Source organism: Delphinapterus leucas, chromosome 9, assembly GCF_059928025.1.
Source record: "Delphinapterus leucas isolate spDelLeu-1000000601 "Yukka" chromosome 9, BTC_Dleu_Yukka2, whole genome shotgun sequence".
Lineage (NCBI taxonomy): Eukaryota > Metazoa > Chordata > Mammalia > Artiodactyla > Monodontidae > Delphinapterus > Delphinapterus leucas.
Window position 1 is genome coordinate 87,755,660 of NC_143137.1, and position 20,190 is coordinate 87,775,849.

The 20,190-nt window shown below is 41.1% G+C and overlaps 1 protein-coding gene across 8 annotated transcripts in view; it reads right to left on the bottom strand.

The window, feature by feature from the left end:
* Window positions 1-20,190, bottom strand: part of SRPK2 (SRSF protein kinase 2) — a 225,738-nt gene that overhangs the window by 23,187 nt on the left and 182,361 nt on the right. For 7 of the 8 annotated variants that reach the window (XM_089917785.1, XM_022554370.2, XM_089917784.1 and 4 more), the window contains 8 exons: window positions 18,229-18,337; window positions 17,417-17,504; window positions 17,110-17,197; window positions 14,620-14,726; window positions 6,940-7,105; window positions 5,769-5,794; window positions 4,043-4,289; window positions 2,949-3,431 (listed from right to left, as the gene is read on the bottom strand). In XM_089917785.1, the coding sequence (XP_089773911.1) occupies window positions 2,949-3,431; window positions 4,043-4,289; window positions 5,769-5,794; window positions 6,940-7,105; window positions 14,620-14,726; window positions 17,110-17,197; window positions 17,417-17,504; window positions 18,229-18,337 (1,314 nt within the window). The remainder of the gene's footprint in view (window positions 1-2,948; window positions 3,432-4,042; window positions 4,290-5,768; window positions 5,795-6,939; window positions 7,106-14,619; window positions 14,727-17,109; window positions 17,198-17,416; window positions 17,505-18,228; window positions 18,338-20,190) is intronic. The other variant, XM_089917783.1, reaches the window with a different exon arrangement.

The window sequence follows — 20,190 nt, forward strand, 5'->3', positions numbered from 1 at the left end:
CCCAGGCCTTTGTACTTCAGATGTGCTGAGCCCAGATACGTGCTACGGCTCCAGCAGTAATAACCCAAGAGGAACCCTCCTCTTCTCAACCTTCAATGGCTACAAAACTACTCCAGGGAGAAGTTCACATCCTTAGCCTGGCATGTAAGTTCTTTCTCAATCTTCTCATTGTGGCCCCAGCTTTTCTTCTACTATTTCCTAATGTATCCATTCTGCTATAACGACAAGGATCTACACAAACTCAGGGAAGGATGTTTCTCTCGCCTCATGTTCTCGTAGCACCTGGTGGCCAACTTCCAGTCTCTAGACCATACCCCTTCCGTGTAGTAAACAAAACACCTCCCCTGCGGGAGGCTGTCCACGGTTATCCAAAGACCAGGCTGCAAACCCAAGCCGAGTGCCTCCAAATAAATGACTGGATCAATGAAAAGGTCAGCTTGGTAAGAGACTAGGCTCAATGAAAAAAACAGACCTCCTATTTCTCCCTGATGCAATATTCACGCAACAGCCAGGGTGCTGGGGACAGAATGTGTTTTGGACAAAGTAAAATTCTGACTGTGAATGGGCAAAGGTGGGAGAACGGGAAGAACGGAAGAATATAGTCAGGTATCACTGATTTGTTGGTTCATTATTCAATAAATGCTTATCTTAGCACTGAGTTAGATGCTGAGGATACAAAGACGGAAATACACAGCACTCTCAAAGCGTTTACATCCTAGTGAAGAGGAAGACAGTGGAAACGAACAACGAACACACAGTGAAGAAAAGTGTGACCAGCAGGAAAAGAGGGGAACAAGAACTGGGACCTGCCAGGGAACACAGTGAGGACCCAACAGAAGAAAAGAGGTGTGCCCAAACACACAGGAGGAAGCACTCCAGGCAGGAGGGAAGGCGTCAGAAAGGCACAGAAGCATGAGCAAGCATGCCACGTTCACACAGACACTTGTTATTATGTCTCAAAAATAAATGGGGAAGAGACTCCGCTACACTTGAGATTACTAAACCTTTTCACTGTTTACTCCATCAGTAAGAGATGTTTGAACACTCATTTCAATATGTGCATGTTTATGAACTTTACATATTACTGTTCCTATATATTATGTACATTATAAAAAACATTTAAAAAATATCAATAGCAAAAATTACTTGGAGGCATGGCTGACTCCAGCCTGGGGCAGGGAAAGTATGAACCTGGGCACATGGTTCTAGAAGAGCAAGGGGGCACCTGAGGAATAACAGGGTTCTGTCAAAAGGACTTAAGAGCCAACCTGAGGGGGCTCACACAGACCAAATGTGGGATAATCCTGGCATTCAAAAAAAAGCTGTAAACGATAACACACAATTCGACGTGTTAATTAAAGAGAAAAAAAAATCCATGAGTCCACGATATGAAGGAATGCGTGAGAGACTGCAGGAAGGGTGGTGTCTCTAGCAAGAGCGTGAAAGCCTCCCTCCTTTCCCATCCACCATGCCCGACACACCCCTTCCATCTGGATGTTCCTGACTTACATCCTTGTTTGCTAAACTGATTGTCTAGCAAGTACACTGTTTTCCTGAGTTCCGTGCGCTGCTCTAACAAATTAATCCAGCCCCAGGGCAGCGTCACAGGAACCTCTGACTTACGGACGATTGTTCAGAAGCACAGGTGACAACATGGACTTGGGATGGATGTGGGGGGAGTGCAGGGGGAGACCGACACACAGTCTTGTGAGACTGAGCCCTTAACCCTGGGATCTGACACTCTCTCCAAGTAGTGTCAGACCTCACTTCAATTGCAAGACACCGAGCTGTTGCCGGAGAACTGTTTAGGTGGGGAGACACCCCTACACACATGTGCTTGGTAACCAAAAGTGTCAGCAGTAATATGGGAGCAGAATGAGAGTAAAGGAGACACAGAGGTGGCTTTTTCCTCAGATGAGGCTACATTCCTCGTGAAGGCATTTCATTAAGCACCTTCAAACCCGCTGGTCAGGGTAAAGGTAAACAGGAGCAGAATGTGTCTGTCCAATTAAAAATTATATATATATCCTTAGGATGACTAGCTGTGGCCACTGAGTAACAGAGAAGGCTTTGCAGGTCTCTCAGCTACTGGAATCAAAGGGGCTGCAGAACATCTTGAGCTATTTGCAGGGCCGGCTCATCAACTGACTCACCATGTGTTAACATTCTTGCCAGCAGAGGGAGCAGAGGAGGTTTCTGAGCTCTTCCACTGTGGGCCAGAATGGAGACCAACTGTGTGTGACACCAAGGGTTTGCCTACTGAAGTCCCCTAGCATGCCACAGGCGGAGATCTGTCATGTGGCACTCACCCTCAAAATCAGGTTTTGATATATATGCATCATCATCACATTTAAACCCACAGCGCTTCCTTTAAAATGTCAAAAGAAGAATCTTATAATCAAGAACAGCTATCAAAATAAAGTAAGACACTTCCTCCTCACTACAAATAAAGAGCAGGCACATTATTCCTTGAATAGAAACGAAACAAAACAAAAAACCAAAAACTAAATATAACACTGTCAGGTGGAAGTACAAATTGTGAATTAAACTACACACGCTAAAAAGCTACAGGGATGAGATGCTAGGCTTTGAAGGTTTCTGCAAATGTATGATCACTAGCGAAAGACAGGAAGAAGGAAAAAACTCAGAAATGGGACCTGATATGCAAAGAGAAAGAGAGAGCCTAGTGGCACAGAATACATTTAAAATTACAAGGAAAAAAACTCAGAAATGGGACCTGATATGCAAAGAGAAAGAGAGAGCCTAGTGGCACAGAATACATTTAAAATCACATTAACTTATTCATGAGTACAGAAGTAATAAAATGAAAATGGTTAACGCATACATACACGGCTTTACCATCTCCAGCCAATTCCCTTCACAGCATGTGTCAAGGGTATGACACTTGGACCACTAAAAGCAGACACCTGATGGGAAGGGACACTTACTTTTTGGCAAATCCCCAGTGCTGGAGGCTGAAACCGTCCTGCTTCTGTCATGGGATGGACTGCTTTCCTCATGCTCGGTAAGCGGGGATCCCTCAGAAAGTGCAGAGCCACAAGCCACAGGTTCTAAGGGCCCAGAGAACAACGATGTGGAAAACTCTGGAAACTGGGACTCAGGAATTTTATGTCGTCCATTTGGCAATTCACCATTGAATTGTTCGTAGGAGCTGCTATATGTGTAATCGCTTTCTGCATTTGGCTCATCGAGGTTATATTCCTCGGGATTTGGGCAATCTTCCTCATCATCGTCTTCATCGTCCAGCTGCTGTTCCAGTAAGAATGGGCCATTCTCAATATGGCCATTGGTTTTGGGTGATTCCATCCAAGTAGGGTCTACATTCGCGAGTTCCTGCTCAACATCGTCTTCGTCTTTCTCGGTGTTTTCTTTCTCAGTGTCTTCTTTCTCCTCCTGGTCCTCAGCTTCGCCTTAAAAAGTTGAAGGGTAAGAATGAAAACTTGTCTCTCTCCCGTAACAGAGTGCAGTAGGCACTTATCTCCTCCAACAAGAGACAAATTCGAATGTGCTAATTTCATGTGCTACAGAGCAGACACCTCTTGGCTCTCAGGGTAAAATCTTTAGGTACTCTAAATCTTATCTTTCATTTATTAAATAACTGGCCTACTCTTATTAGAAAAAGTTAGCTCTTTGGGAAAATGGGCATAAATGGAGCTGTACTTCCATTTCTACCCTCTCCTCTATAATCTTCAGAAAAAGTCTGAGGGTACACTACCGTTAAGTAAAAGCTTAATTACAAAATGAAGGACAATCATTAGCATGATAAAGACATGGTGTTCTCAGGCGTTTGACATTAAAAAAAAAAAAAAAACTATTTTGAAATATTAACATATTTCTGGCACACATTTTACAAAGCAAGTACCAAACAACTCCCCACGCTCTCCAATAAGGCCTTGGAGAGAACCACCCTCCTGTCTGAAGCATCAGCGCAGCACCAAGTCACCCTGCCTGGTGACCGGGCGGGTCCCTACTGTGGGAGCTCCTGGGCTCCTATGCAGCCCTGTCTCCAGATTCCACTGACCATTGTTATTCGCAGTCTCACCCTCGGCTGCCTCCTCTAATCCTGCTGTTTTTAGTTTCACCTCTGGGTGGTATTCATCATCTTGCTCATTGGAAGGTACAGCTGATGTGACGTTTTCTTCTATTATTTTCCTTTCAGCTTCTCGCTCCAATTCTTCTATTTCCTGCAGGCGCTTTTCCAATAACTCAGCCTGCCTTTTCTGCTTCTTTTTCAGTTTTTTCTTTTTGTTTTTAGATATTTTTCCTATCTACAACATGTTAAGAAAATACCACAGGTCAGTTTGCTTCTTTTTAAAGCACCATGCAGCAGCGTAAGTGCTGGCAGCATGGCAAATACCAACACAGGCTGTTTTTCTCAGGTCGCGTTCAATTAAAATCACATGCCCAGACATGAGATCCACATCACAGTTAGGGTTACAGCAAAACCAGAAAAAAAGAAACCAGTGCTAATATCACGTAACAGGACTACTACCAGGTCTTGGCCTTAGAGGGATATAGCTTAAATGCAGCAAGTCTCTCCCCTTTAAACTCTAAGAAGAACTAAATATGCTGAGATAGACACTCTTGCCTTTAAACAAGAAGCACCTCTTGCAAGTTTTATTTGCTGCTGCCTGTCTATAAAGTAACAATGTCCCCTTCTCCTCAACTGTCTTACTCAACTGCCTGCCAAATCAGGTGTATTTCATTCATTGTTGGTCAACAGCACTGTCTGCGTTTGGGTCTCACACCCTGAGCTGTTATCAACAGCCAAGACTGCAGGAACTGTAAAAAATGAGCACATGAAGTAAAGGGAAAAAAGAAAAAGCCATAGGTTTCAGTCTGCCTCCAATCATGGCGAGCTGACTTGGAAAGTGCTGGCAACGAGAGCCTCCAGTCTTTCACAGAGTCAATAATCAAAACAAGCTGCTCAAGCCACAGCAGAACTCAGCAGGCCAGGTGGAATAATTCTTACATCTCCCTCTCCTACTCGGACTTCCATTCCAAACTGAGGGCTGCTGGCAGCACTCTGAAGCTCTGCACATTTCCTTCCAAAAGCTTCTGGTTCATAAAGATCTTTTAAAACTTGTAGATGACCCATCAACTCAAGACATACATATATATACATATATATATTCTATGCTCGACTGGAACCAAGCCAGGTTTAGCTCCGCTGGGGTAGGATTTAATTCCAAACAGCTTGTTTCATTTGCTCACACTCAGCATGCTGACAGGACCACAAAGATAATACTCTTTCATATTTAACTACTACCTGGAAGTAAAAAAATCACAACAGCAGCTTCAGAAAAACAGGTAACTTAGAGGCAGATCAGAAATAATATAAAGTGTTTTTGGAACAATCACTCTTAAAACCCTATCTCTATAACCTCACATTTTACCAGACTCAGCCAAGAGCACTCCAGAAAGTGCATGAGGAAAACAAAGACAGAATTTGGGACAGCTGTAATTATCCCCCAACTCCAAAAATCACTTCACCTTATCAAAACATTGTCTTACATAATCAAGGATACCCAGCATTTATAAACATGACTGTCTTTTATATTAAAATACATTACAACATCTGTGATTGAGAAAGGAACAAAAAAATGCACAACCAATTCCCCCGAACAATCCTTAATGAAAAATTGTTGCAGAAAGAAACAAAAACTAATGTTACAATTCGAAAAGTTCAATAATGAATAGTCACTTTTGACATGGAGATGAATATAAGTATATGTGTAGGTACTTACAGGTTTTTGCTGTGGAGCAGTACTCACTAGAACAAAACAAAATAAAATGAACATTTAGAGCAAAATAGATACTTACCTTTATGTAGGTAATCTGAACTGTAAAATGAAATAACTACTGTCTTTTAATGGCTATGCAACTTCAACAACTGTTAAATATTAAAACTTCTGAATCAGAGAGACCTAAAGTTTATCCAACTCAAACAAATGATTGGCTCTTAAAAGGCAAAGCCACAGTGGTTCATATGGAGTCATTTCTCTTACTTATCTAAAATTAAATATGCATTCATTTCAAAAACAGACAATCCCAAAGCACTGACTGATAAGAAAATGGAGAAGAGTCATCCAACCAAATTTGTTTAAAGACAATGAAATGAACAATTCACTTACACAACTATGTTTGAAAACTATTTCACAAGTTTATACAACTAAAGTTAAGTCCAATACTGCGGCAAATATTCCAGAAATCACATGAACAGACTTGGCCAGTGTCAGAAGCTTGATAGACTATGGTTCCGTGATCTAAAAAACACCCTGATGTTAGAAAACGAGATTCAGAAGTGGTGCATGTCCCAAGAGCCCCAGGCAGACAGAGGGCTTTTGCCCTGCAGTCCTCGTGCCTGCCTGACAACACACTAGGGCAGACAGCACGTGAAGAGAGGGTGAAAGCACCGTCCACACTTCACTGCCACCACGACACTGCGAAAACCAGAAATTAAACTACATACACCAATACTCAAGTCAGCTGGTCTTCTCCCACCCTGAAGTCTTTTGAAACTAATTCTAAATCCACCAGCTAGACTCAGATTGATGTAGCTGTGCTCACTGGAGTCAAGGAAGCACTCTGACGACTGAACGTCAGCTACATGAGACCTCTTGCTATAAGAGACAGTCCTCTGCAGAGAAGTGGGCAACACAGGACAGTGTTCCAAGGAGATGAAGCAGCAGGTAAGAGTTCAATGACCTTTTAAGGGAGGACAAAGTAATTCAAACATCAAAGTATAACTTAACTGGGGCATCCTCCTGCTTAAGAAAAAGGTCTAGCTGCTTCTAGTCATCAGGCTCTTACAAAAGCCCCTAATACATACACATCTGACTCAACTGCCCCCAGTGTACAACCTGGCAGGCTCTCAATGCCCCACACAGACTGAAACAAAGCTGGCTCAGCCCTCACCTGCAGACCCCGAAGGAGGAGGAGCGCCCGCTTTCTGCCACTCGGTGGCCTCGGCTGCCATCCTTCTCACATATGCATCGTCCACGCACATCAAGATGTTTTCCGGCTTTATGTCAGTATGAATGATCTTGCACTTACTGTGTAGATAATCTAACCCCTGAAGGACCTGATCACGTGAAATCAAGAGAGGAGATGACTTATTAATACCTTTATTATTTAACATTTGTTTGTAAAATAGTTAAAATCATTACAAGGTACAAAATACAATGGATACAAAGGGTTTTAGTAAAAATCTTCCTCCCACCCCGGCCCCCAGAGGAACCCAGCTCTTTCCCAGAAGCAAGCAATGTGTATCATCCTGGAGATAATTTATGCTCATGGAAGCAAATGCATCTATACATATACTCTTTTAAATAACAACTTCAGTGAGGTATAATTTACATGTCACACAATTCACCCTTTTAAAGGTACCATTCAATGGTTTCTAGATGTACAGCCCTCACCACTATCTAATTTAGAACATTTTCATCACACAAAGAAGAAAACACTGTACACCCATTAGCTGTCACTCCCCCTCTCCTCCCAACTCCTCCAGCCCTAGGCAACCGCTAATCTACTTTGCTGGGTCTGGACATTTTATATAAGTGGAATGATACAGAGTGGTCTTTTGTAACTGGCACAGTACTTTCAAGGTCCATCCAAGGGTAGCATGTATCAATACCGCATTTCTTTAAATGCCAAATAATATTCCATTGAAAATACCACATTTCATTCACTTGATGAATATCTGAGTTGTTTCCATTTTATGGCTATTATAAATAATATTGCTATGAACATTCATGTACAAGTTTTTGTGTGGACATATGTTTTTTATTTTTCTTGGGTATATATGCCTAGGAGTGCAGTCGTTGGGTCATACGGTAGCTCTATATTTAGCCTTTCAATGAGCTGCCAAACTGTTTTATACTATGGCTGCACCATTTTACACTCCAATCAGCAACGTGCGAGGATTCCAATTTTTTCATCATGGCCAATACTTGTCTTTTTATTTTAGTCACCCTACTGGGTGTGAAGTGTGTATCTCATTGATCTGCATTCCCATAATGGCTAATGATGTGTGTACATTTTTAATACTGCAGGAAAGGAGGATTAAATAGCCCTGGTATCCAGGCAACACTATAGCACTGAACTAAAAGAAAATGCTAAGCCAAGATACTCATGTACTTATTATATATATCATTTACATATCATATATATCACAAAAATTACAGAGTATGGTGACCTAAATGCAAGGCCAAAGTTTTTCTGGAATGATTTCCATTAGAGGGGAATTGTTGCAATTCTTTCCATAAGGAAAAAAATATTTTAAAAATACAGTTCATGTTCCCATACATCAGAAACTCTACAAGCTCAATAAACATTAACATTTGATAAACATCCTCATTCAAACATTTTAAGTCATTTAGGGGCCTTGACGACACTAGACAAGGAAGTGAGAAAAAGACAAGCCGAAGATATATAATATCAATCAGCTCTGACAAGTTCTCAGCAAAAAACCCAATGCTCCTGTCTACCTTGAGTTCCTGGCTAAACAATCTTAACAGACGACAAAACATTAGTAAGTCAAGGGAAAGAGGTTTCAGAAGAAAATGAAAGGGAGACCTATCTCTTAAACAAGATGAAAATCCCCACACATATCTAAAAAAACTTTTCCTTGGAAATACTTTTACATGACTTCACTGACTGAACAACAGTTGAGCTCCTGTAACAGACCATACACCCTTCTAGATGTTTGACACATAGCAATAGAAGTTCCCTGTCTCCATTGGGCCTTGACTTTTTACCTTAGAATTAATATTGAATGTTTTAGATAATACTTCGATTAGAATATATTTAAATTATGTTTAAAATGTCAAAGAACCAATAGGAAGAAAGAGATCATTATATATTTCCATAGAGAATAAGGTTATAATCCTGAAGGGAACACAATCCAACGAGCCTGTATGTTATTCACTGGCATTCACGTATCTTCTCTCAACAAACTGAAATATCATGTGGAGTTTTTATATCTGAATAACAAGAGAAATTATGAGAAGTACAAGAAATTAATGGACAGGTACACTGATGACTTCCAGCCTGCGGGAGTAAAAGGAATTAAGAGTTTTTAGAAACTTTAAACTGTTTTAAATTATTCCAACTGAAACTTCATTTCTATCATCAAATATTAACTCAAAGTTAAAATGTCAGCATCTTTCCAAAAATATCTTTTCACCACCACCCATGCACAAGTTGCTCCTAACTTTCCACCTTAGTTCTTTCATAGTTCTTAGGTTGTTTTACTGTGTGAGAAGCTACTCAGATAAGAGTTAACGTGATCCAGTATCCAAAGGTGTTAAATGAATTCCAATGACAATGAGGCACTTGAGAGGAGCAAAGTGTCTTCAGTAAGAATTTAAGGTTCCATATTTTTAATACTGGCTGTTGCACTCAACTGGGTTAACCTTCCTCAAGAAGCACAGCTTGTGTCTGACAATGAACATAAGGAACAGACTATCACCGGGATAAATTAAGTCAATTAAGATAACACAAATCTTAAAGGAAACAGTTAAGAGACAGCATGGCGCACTGTTAAATCAGGACCTTGGGACTCAGACCACTCCAGTATTACTGCTCAATCACTCATTCCCTAGGCAAGGTACTTAAGCTGCCTGAGCTTCCATTTTCATATCTATAAAAGGGGGAACATATCCATTAGACAGAAATATGGTAAGAATTAGAAATAATGTATGGAAAACTCACAAATACACGGTCTAGCTCACAGGAAATTCAAACTAAATGGTAGAAATGAACTAAGTCAGAAGACTTGTATTGACACTGACTTAATAACCATAACTTATTAAATTTCTAAGTCACTTATTAAATTCCTCTGGGTCTCATTTCTCCCATCTATAATATGAATGGGCTCTACCTGATAAAACTCTGATCCTTTTAATCCTAGACTAATATATTTTTTAAAAAATCTTTAGCTATAAGAAGAATGGTTTATTTTCAAAAACAGTATTTCTGTTCACAGCCAGTGAACTTAAAGCAATTAAGCACCCCAGAATCCAGAATCCGACAACAATGATGGGCAATCTTACAACCATTTACACTGAATAATTATGATCGTGAAAAAAAAAAACAATCAATGAATCAAGCAAGCTTCATGCCCCAGGACAGACCTCTGTTGCCTCACTTGTCTCATCACAGTGTGTCTCTCTTGCCTACAAACCATACTTAGCCTCACCAGCAGGAGGCAGCACAGGCTGCAGAGACCCCGGGCTGCCATCCGCTTGACCAGGAGTCCGCGATCAGCGTCGCCACAGAGGGGTCCCTGACGGGGCTGCATCCCACTTAGGGGACGGAGATCACACCCCGGGGCGGGGCCCGTTTTCTGCATGTGAGTCAGCAGCAGTGCAGACCTGGAGGCAGAGTCTGTGCTCTGGTTCAGGAACTGACTAGCTATGGCTCCCCTTCCCTGACCTCAAATTCAGCCAGAAAACAAGGGCTTGGTCAGCACAGTCTCTAACGTTTCTTCTAGGCACCTATGAACCATGTCAGAGACTGTCTGTTATGGTGTTAACAACATAAACTGGCTCTTCTCCACCTCGGCGTGCTAGAAATAGGTCCTGTCGCAGACATAAAAGGAGGGAGTTGGGAATAATTAATGTGGAGGTTTCACTTGAAGGTGTCTCCCTGGCCTGCTGGCCACCCAGAGTGAGCTTCTCCCAAATTCTAAAATGCACAGAGGAACACAAGGACAGCAACTGTCCACAGTGTCTCCTGACTCTGGTCACAACATGGGCACCTTAACAAAGGACACAGGGCGAGCAGACGGGGCAAGGCCTTGTGACGCAGCGCCGGGGGGGTGGGGGTGGGGTGGGGGTGGGGAACCAGACCGGCAGCACTGCTCCGAGACACTGATGCTTGCAGGGGTGGAGCGAGACAGCAGAGGGCTCTCCTCAAGCCAGAAGCTTTGCTACTGGAAAGTGAAGGCACCCACCGGATCTCTCTTCCTCGCTAGGACAGACAGGAGGTAAATGCTACAAGCTGCTCAGACGAGCACATGCCAGGCTGAATGGAGAAGTGTGGCGAATACCTGCCTCACTCACAGAGGACTAGAGCCAGGGGACACTGTCCTCATCCGCTCTGTCCCGAAATCGCCCTCTGCTCCTTCTTCTTTCTAACTCTGACTAGTGAGAACTAATGAGAAAATTCAGCAGCTGTACTTCACTCGTGAACATCGTCAGGATGAAAGATAAAACACTGCGCCCAGCGCTGAGGAAGCACAGAGGAATGAGCTGGGAAAGGGGCTCAACTCCCTTGAAGGAGCGACTTCCCCGAATTTCTGAGCTGCATACCCAACATTTTGAGGAGGAGAATTCCAAGTTAGTACAGAATCATATGTACTACCACACTGATCAAATCCAAGAACATAAAAATGTTTACCAACTTAAAATTAATTTTCTATTCTAAAATTGAACAATACTGGCTTGATCATAATGCATTCATTGACAAAAGGACCAGTGAGATCATTTAAATGGTAAATAAATACTAAACGCAGACAAACGTAGAAGTAAACCATTTCCACAAACAGAGACATGAATGCATCCTCTTCACAAGACATGCTGTCATTTAAAATGCTTCCCAGTCTTCCTATGCAGACATTTCACACTACCCGGCAGTCAAGAGCATGGATTCCGGATTGCACCACCTGTATTCCAGTCTTGATTCCCCACAGTAACTGGGGGCCTGTGGAAAACTTTTAACACCTTCCTCAGAGTGAAGGTAAGAACACCTCTGGCCTCACAAAGCTGTGGTGAGGAATAGACAGCATAATACAAAGGAAGCACTTAAAACTGTGAATGCCTGAAAGAGCATAATAAATGTTAGTGACAAGCATGATAACAGAAAGAGTTAATGATAACTCAAAAATCCAGAGCTACACACTGTACCTACGTACCGTAGCAAAGTCACCAAATTCAGAGCCTTGCCCTTACCAAGCTTCATTTAACGGCAAGCAGTCACTTCTTCACAAGGTTTCTGGACAGGGCAATGAATTAAACCATAAGGTCTTAAAAAGTAAAATATCGGCTACCCTTTCGAGTACAGAAGACAATAAAAGCCACGTTTAAAGAACAGCAACAGGGACTTCCCTGGTGGCGCAGTCGTTAAGAATCCGCCTGCCAATGCAGGGGACACGGGTTCGAGCCCTGGTCTGGGAAGATCCCACATGTCGCAGAGCAACTAAGCCCGTGCGCCACAACTACTGAGCCTGCGCTCTAGAGCCCATGAGCCACAACTACTGAGCCCACTGCCACAACTACTGAGCCCTCGCGCCACAACTAATGAAGTCTGCATGCCTAGAGCCCGTGCTCCACAACAAGAGAAGCCACCGCAATGAGAAGCCCGTGCACTGCAACGAAGAGTAGCCCCCGCTCGCCCAACTAGAGAAAGCCTGTGCGCAGCAACGAAGACCCAACGCAGCCAAAAATAAATAAGTTAATTAATTAAAAAAATATAAAGAACAGCAACAGCATTTTCAAACCCCATCGCCTGTGGTACACCTTGAATGCACCACAAATAACAAACACTGACAACACAGCACCCTTTTTCTTCTTTCGGCTTTAGAAATAAAAGCTAAACATAAAATACACTTCAATAAAGCTGATGTTAAAAGAAAAAGAAATGAAAGCTGGGGGGCAAATACACCCCACGCCTGAGGCCACAGAAGCAGCCTGGAGGAGGCAAGGGGGTGTCCTCACCACGATCACCAGAAACCAGAGCATGGCCCTTCCTGACCCTGCACAAGGTCACCAGGGCAAAACAAGGAGAGTTAAGAACTGATCAAAAGATTGATAATAGTGTATAGGAAACCCTGGAAAAGCAAGTGATTCAACTGTGCTGCGACTTTTCAAAAATAAGTGGGAACCTTTATCTACAAACCCTTCAGATCACAGAAAGGTCAGCCACTTTCTACAGTAAGAATAAGAGGAACATACATTTCTTCTTTCATTTAGGGAAAGCTAACCTCTCAGAAACGTTTCTTGACTTCCTACGACGTGAAGGAAGCTACAAAGAGATGTGAAACCTACAATATGTGATCTGGGACTCCCGGTGCTCAGAGTATGCAGCTGGGGAGACAGGATGGCTACTCTGTGCTGGTCACCATGCTGAAAGCTTTATCAGCAGTCCCTCCAAACTCATCTGCACAATAAAGCCACAAATTATGCATTATCGTCCTGATGCGACAAATGCGGACACAGGCTTACAGAAATTAAGTAATTTGATCAGGGTCACAAAGTAGTAAGTGCCAAAGTTAGAATGTGAAATTAAGTCTATTGCCAAGATTTAAGTGTGCTCATTACACTTTCCTCTATTCCAGTGGTTCAACTAAGAGTTCGCATGCCACAACTAGAGAAGCCTGCTCGCCGCATCAAAAGATCCTGCGTGCGGCAGATAAGACCCAATGCAGCCAAATAAATACATAAATATTAAAAAAAAAAAAAAAAAAGGAATTATGGATCAAGGTCTGTATTTCAGGTCTAGAACCCCCAGGCAGGTCTACCTCAATCTCTGGGCCTGGGGACAAGGAATGGGCTCCAAACCAACTAGTCCTCTTCTCAAGCAAACCAAGCAACCTCCCTGATATTACTTACTCTGCAGAAATATGCATGGTAATTATCCATTATATCAGAATAGGTAATCCAGAATAAAGCGTATCTGCAACTTTCCTAATTTAGGCTCTAAGGGCAATGAGTCAAAGACTGGTATGTTCCATGCAGAAAACTGAATCTGGTAAACATTTCTAATTAGAAGGAAATCTTCCATATGTGTATACTTCCATTCTATAAGTATCTGCTGCAGCATCAACACCGAACCACACACTAACGGCAGGTTTTCTGTTGTCAAGGCAATTGAACGAAGTACACACACAGTACTCCATATATAACTTAAACATGCCTTAAATTACCTTCCATTTATCCTTCATCCAAATACTCAGAAATAGCAAATAAACACAATACATTATATGTTTTCTTCTGTATTATTTTCTAAGGAACTAAGTGGGACATTTCGTAGTAATGATACTGGATAAAACAATTTCTCATTTTACTGTATCACTTACCTGAAAAAAGATCCATATGCCAAAAGAAATATATGCTTGACATTTACATATTACTCCCTTTACAAGACAGAATGGCTTATCGTTAACTAAATACAAAATTGATTTAATAAGTTCAAAATGTTATGCACTGTGATATATGTATTTATTTCTAAAACTGGAGAGAGAGATATATATGTGTTTGCGCATGCTTTTTTTGTTTTGTTTTTGTTTTTGTTTTTTTGGCGGTACGCGGGCCTCTCACTGTTGTGGCCTCTCCCGTTGCGGAGCACAGGCTCCGGACGCGCAGGTTCAGCGGCCATGGCTCACGCGCCCAGTCGCTCCGCGGCATGTGGGATCTTCCCGGACCGGGGCACGAACCCGTGTCCCCTGCATCGGCAGGTGGACTCTCAACCACTGCGCCACCAGGGAAGCCCGTGCATGCTTTTTTTTGTTTGTTTTTTTTTAAGACAGGAATTCGTGTTGAAAGGCTAGTCAGTTAGGTATTGGGAGCTGGGGGCTGCCATCATAAGCCTCACCTGTCGAATAATGCTCTTCACACAACGTACTGGGAGGCCTTGGTAGTTGGATTTTATGATCCACTTGAGGAGATGGTGGCCAAGCACTTCAAAGACCATGCAGACATCTGGGACAGGGTTAAGGATCATTTCTGGATACATTTCCTGCAGTGACGGAATTACTAAAAGCAGCATCACTGTGGCACTTGGCAAAACAATTATTTCTTTATAAAATACAACTTCAATACTACCAATAATACCAAAAGTGGTCATTTGCTGTTCCTCACCTAAATAGAAAGATCTAACACATACTAAGTACCTACCATGTGCCATACATGATTTAATGTGTACTCATAACAACATAAGGAATGAGGAGAGTAAACCTCGGGGAGTTTAAAGAACCCTCCTGCCTGACACCACCCAAAGGTGGCAGAGTCATGACTCAACCCCACACTTACCCACGCTCTCAAGCACACTTCTTCTGACAATCAGCCTTAACGAAAATGAGCAGGACTGAAACCTCACAGAAACTGATGAGGAAGAGAATAGAGAACTCTCCCGCCTTAAGTGTCCTGCCTGCCTACCTAAATTTCTATCCTATACGTCACATAAAACACTTTATAAAACAGAAGTTTACCAAACACAGTGAAGACATTTAATCTTTTCCTTCAACAGTATCTTTCACTGGGTCACTAGATCAATTTTTAAGTTTTTAAGGATGTATGATCACAAGACATGGCATGGCCATTAAGACCAACCTATAATAATGAAATCTCAGGAATCTGGGTTTTGTTTTGTTTTGTTTTTTAATAGAAATTCTAGTCAACCACTGACCCTCCAGAACTGTGAGCCACCAAATTCCCTCATATAAATATATTCATGTCATTCATATAGAAAGATTTTAAATGGCTCTGAAACCCTTTGAGAATATTTTGTTCAGCCCTGGAGACCTATATACAGGCCTATAAGAAGGTCAGATGAGTTAATGTTTTTTACAATACCTGGATCTACCACATCATCATAGTAACTATTGCTTTAAATATCTTTAATAAAAATAAGAAAAATATTTCTATGACACTGGACAGCGTATGTGCTACAGACTTAGGCATAGATGATCTAAAGCTAGAAGTTCCTTACTATTTCCCAAGCTCATTAAAAAAACGGCAACTAAGGTCTAAAGTTAGTAGCAGGCATAGAGCCGAAGCCCAAGGCTTCTAAATTATGACCTGAGTGTTCTCAAAGCATTGACAAATCTGGACTACTTAACAGTAGAAAGAGCCACTGGAACGTATTCAATATATATCAAAAAAAAATCCCTCCATTTACCTACAAATCAGGTGTTTTCTCCAAAGAAACCCTCTATCAGCTGTCTTAAGAACTGCCTCCCAGATCTGATGCAAGAGGAAGGGCTACCCTGCCTGCACATAAACAAACAGGCTCACTTGGAGACCAGGCGCAGAGAAGGACCAGCTCTATCTTTCTATCGATCAAGAGGGGAAAATGTACTTTGCAGCTAGCAGAAAGGATCTTGAGGCAAAGGGTGAGGTAACATCAGCAGTCACCAGAACTTGTTAGTATCCTCAAATCTGATCTCTAGAAGAAATATAAAAAACTCCTCAAATACATAGGGTGTGAAGAAAGTGCTTCCCTATGGGATTAAGTCTTAGTAGATGCAGAAACAGGCTGTCATTCTGGGGTGTAAGCTGGGAGAAGGCTTTGTCCTCAGGTTCTGGAGCTTGAACAGGTCAAATATCAAAATGTTGGATCTGTTCCAAACATGATAAAGGAAAGAATAAAAGATCAGGAAGGAGGAGAAGAGCCTGGCTCTTGACACACACCCGGCACTCACCAGTCACAAGATAATGAATACACGGCTCGGTATTCCTGAACCTTGGGGAATGAAGGTATTGCTTAGATCAGGCCCATACAGGGCTATCTCAGAGGATCGAATACCAAAATATGGAAACAGCATTCTGGAAACTAAAGGCATTATCTCTTCTCTCCGCTTGTGCCAAAAGCTCTGAGCTACACGTTATTCTGCTGTCACTGCGACCCCTGGGGCTGTCCTTTACCAATGCCCTGGGCAGAAGGAGGGTAAAGATAAGAGCTCCTTCCACACTACCCCCATTCACTTCCTCCTGAGCCCTCCCTCCCCCAAAACTACTAACCATGCAAACAATATTAACAGCAGCCCAATTAAAACTGACATCCTCAAAAGAGAAAGGGAGGTCATGAGATGCCCTTGCTCCACTTGTTAAGACACACTTCTTTTCCAGAATCAGAACTAAGGCCTCCCTATTCAAAAAGCAAAAGGAACAATTCACCTTATAACTAAGAAACTTTCATCTTTCAAGAATCATATAACACGAAGACGCTAGAGGCTGCACGTGGAGAGTGAAACAGCAAACACAAGTGTATAGGGCTTAAAATATTTCCACTTTTTAAAAGTAAAAAGAAACACTCGAGTATAATTCAGCCATTAGGAAGCAACACAATCATCAGAAAGGATACGTATTCCATTCATGCCTGAAATTTTGAAGTCATCGATTAGCTGTACCACCATGTCTTTATTTGGGTCAGTGGGATCACTTTCTCGAACCTATAGAGAGAAAAATGAATTCAAGAACAGAAGTGTTTAAGACTGAAAGTCATTTCCATTGTACCAACCAAAGCTGTTTAATAAATGTTGTAAAAAATAAAAGATTCAGTATTTGAACTTACAAATAATTTCAATTAATTTAGTAAAACCCAGAAAAATCCCTCCGTGAAATTTCATCATTAACCTTTCTGATATCATTCACATTTTTGTAGTACTTACACATTTGAGCAATTTTATTTCATCCAAGGCTGTCTCTGTATAATGCTGGGCACTTTTTACAACTTTCATTGCAACAAATCTTTTTCCCCTTAAAAAAAAAATGCATTTAAAAAAATTTTAACAGAAATGATCATTTATAATAACTCTAATAAACTAGACTAATAAACTAGACATCATAATGAACTCTAATAAACTCCAATAAATAGCGACTTTCAATAAGCTTTCCTTTAAAATAGTACTTTTCAAATTGCGGGGTTACAGTAAAGCAGTGGGTTCATGTATCAATCTCTTCTTTGCTTTGTGTTTCTGTTTTGTCCTCATAAAAATCAAGTAGACTAGATAGATGTCAGAGTTCATCACATATGGTTAAGATCAAGTATTATAACACTTTTGTTTCAATTCACACACACACTACACATGTGTACGTGTACTCTAAGGATGCAGTTTCATATTATGGGTCATGGCTTTCGAAAAGAGTCGAAAACCACTGACTGGAAAGGCCTAAACATTATTATTTTATATTTGAATGTTTTTCTGGTATGGATGAATTACTAGAAAAACAATATGACCCGAGTGTAGCGCAATTACAATGAATAAGCCTCAGATATAAAGGCAGAAGAAAAGTAATATTTAAAGATGACAGGCAAATGAACTTCAAAGTGAGAGGGGCAAGTCTGGGGTGGGGCAGGCCTGTGCTGTGCGCTTTACATGCCACAACAGAAGCAGGTGTGCTCCTCAGCCTTAGCTTGTTGTAAAATAAAGATGTTGAACCAGACCAGGAATCAAAAGCACGAATGACAAGGAACACTTACTGCATATCCCAGCACAGCCAGACAGTAGAGAAGTGTCCCCATCCTAGCTTCCTAATAACATGATACCGGCCATTGAAGAGGTCTCCAATTTTCACTGGATGATAGCCACCTTTTATTATTTAAAAGAAAGAAAGAAGAAAATTAAATTTCAGAAAACTAGTAATGGAAACTCGTTCTTCCTTGTCAGTTCCTGATACCATTAAATAAAACTCTAAATAATAAAATCAGATTTAAAAACATTTAATAATACAACATTTTTTCAAGACTACCTTTCATCAAGAGAAAAATGCCCCCTATGTCTTTCTTTTAGGCTTTTTTTTTTTTTAATTTAACTTAGAAAAGCAATGAACCACCCAGCACGCTGTAACAATAACTGGAGGTTTTATCTGTAAGTCTAGCTGTACATAATATGTATATTCTAGCTCTTGACATTTCTAAACAATCTCTTTTCTTCTAAGCAACAAGTTAAATGCAAATCTTTCGGGGTCAGTATAACACAACTCACCGAAACAAAGGATGTGGACTCCGCAGAGCCGTGCATACACCAAGAGCTTATGCATAGCCAACAAGGAATTATATAATATATGACACTTTACCCACCAAAAAAACTTGCTGCCCTCACCACTCTTCCTCAGCCTAAAGCTCCTGCCAGGAAACAGGTTGGAGAGCAAGAGAGAGCACCCAGTGTTAAGGTTGACCCTTGGGGAGGTAAGGACGGTTCACAGGCATCTAAAAGACCTTCACTTGACATCATCAACAAAATAAGCAGGGTACAAAGTAGCATGCGTAATATGATACCATTTTTTGTGAAACACACAAGAAAAAGTCTGGGGAGATAAGATGTTAGCAGCAAACATCTCTGGATATAAAATTACTCTTTTATTCTTTTTATCTCTATTTTACTTTATTCGTTCTATATCTCTTCCAATTATTTCCTTAAAAAATACTTTTCTACATTTCATTCTTTAACATCTACTGCTCTACTTATTGCAAAAATGTTCTCACTTTTTACATCTGCAGAATTCTTACAAATCACTCAAGAAAGACATGGATGTTTCGTGCCTAGTGTTGAGAGGCTCAAAGCAGGAAGCATCTAAATCACATCCTCCACTATATCTAACAGAGGGCCAGGAGTAGCAGTTCAAGAAGTATTATGAATGCTGATGAATATTTAAACTGTGTTGAATTAGTAAAGCAGGAATTTGACCAGATACTAACTTTCTATGATTCTTACTCTCATACCACACTTGCTTTTCCTGGATTTTAATATCAAAGTCTATAACAACAATTTGGGCAAAAGACATGAACTGAAATAGTAAATTAGGAATAAAATATAGCAAATTATTAAATGAATGAATGGGTATTAACTAAACTTATTGTGGTAATCATTTCTCAATATATAGATGTCAAGTCGTTAGGCTGTACTGCTTAAACTCACACAGTGCTTAAGTCAATTCCATCTCAATAAAACTGGAAGAGAAAATGGCTTATTACTTACATACAAGGCTAAACCAAAACTGAAGTGGGCTCTGAGTTCACAACAGTGTTTAAATCATTCAAATTAACAATGAAAAGGACGAAAAGAAATCGATCATTATTCAAGTAAAATTCGGGATACTGTGCTAGGCACTTTCTTTTCAAAACCAGGATCCATGAAACAAAAGTAAACTGAAACATGCTGCAGACTTCCCACAAGGGGAGGGAGCAGGGGCGGGGAAGGAAGAAGGGAGAAGTTCTGCCTGGGAAATGCTTAGCTGAACAAAGCAAGCAGATTTCTTGACCAAAGTGGTTCTCAGAGCCCAGTGTCTTAACACACAGTGGGAACCTCCAAGAAAACAGGATGCTACAAATTCCAGACAGGTCTGCTGACAAAACCATTTCTTCAAGGAACTAGCCACATTTCACAGCACAAAGTATTTAGGAAACACGTCTACTGTTTCTTACAACATGTGTTATTATTTC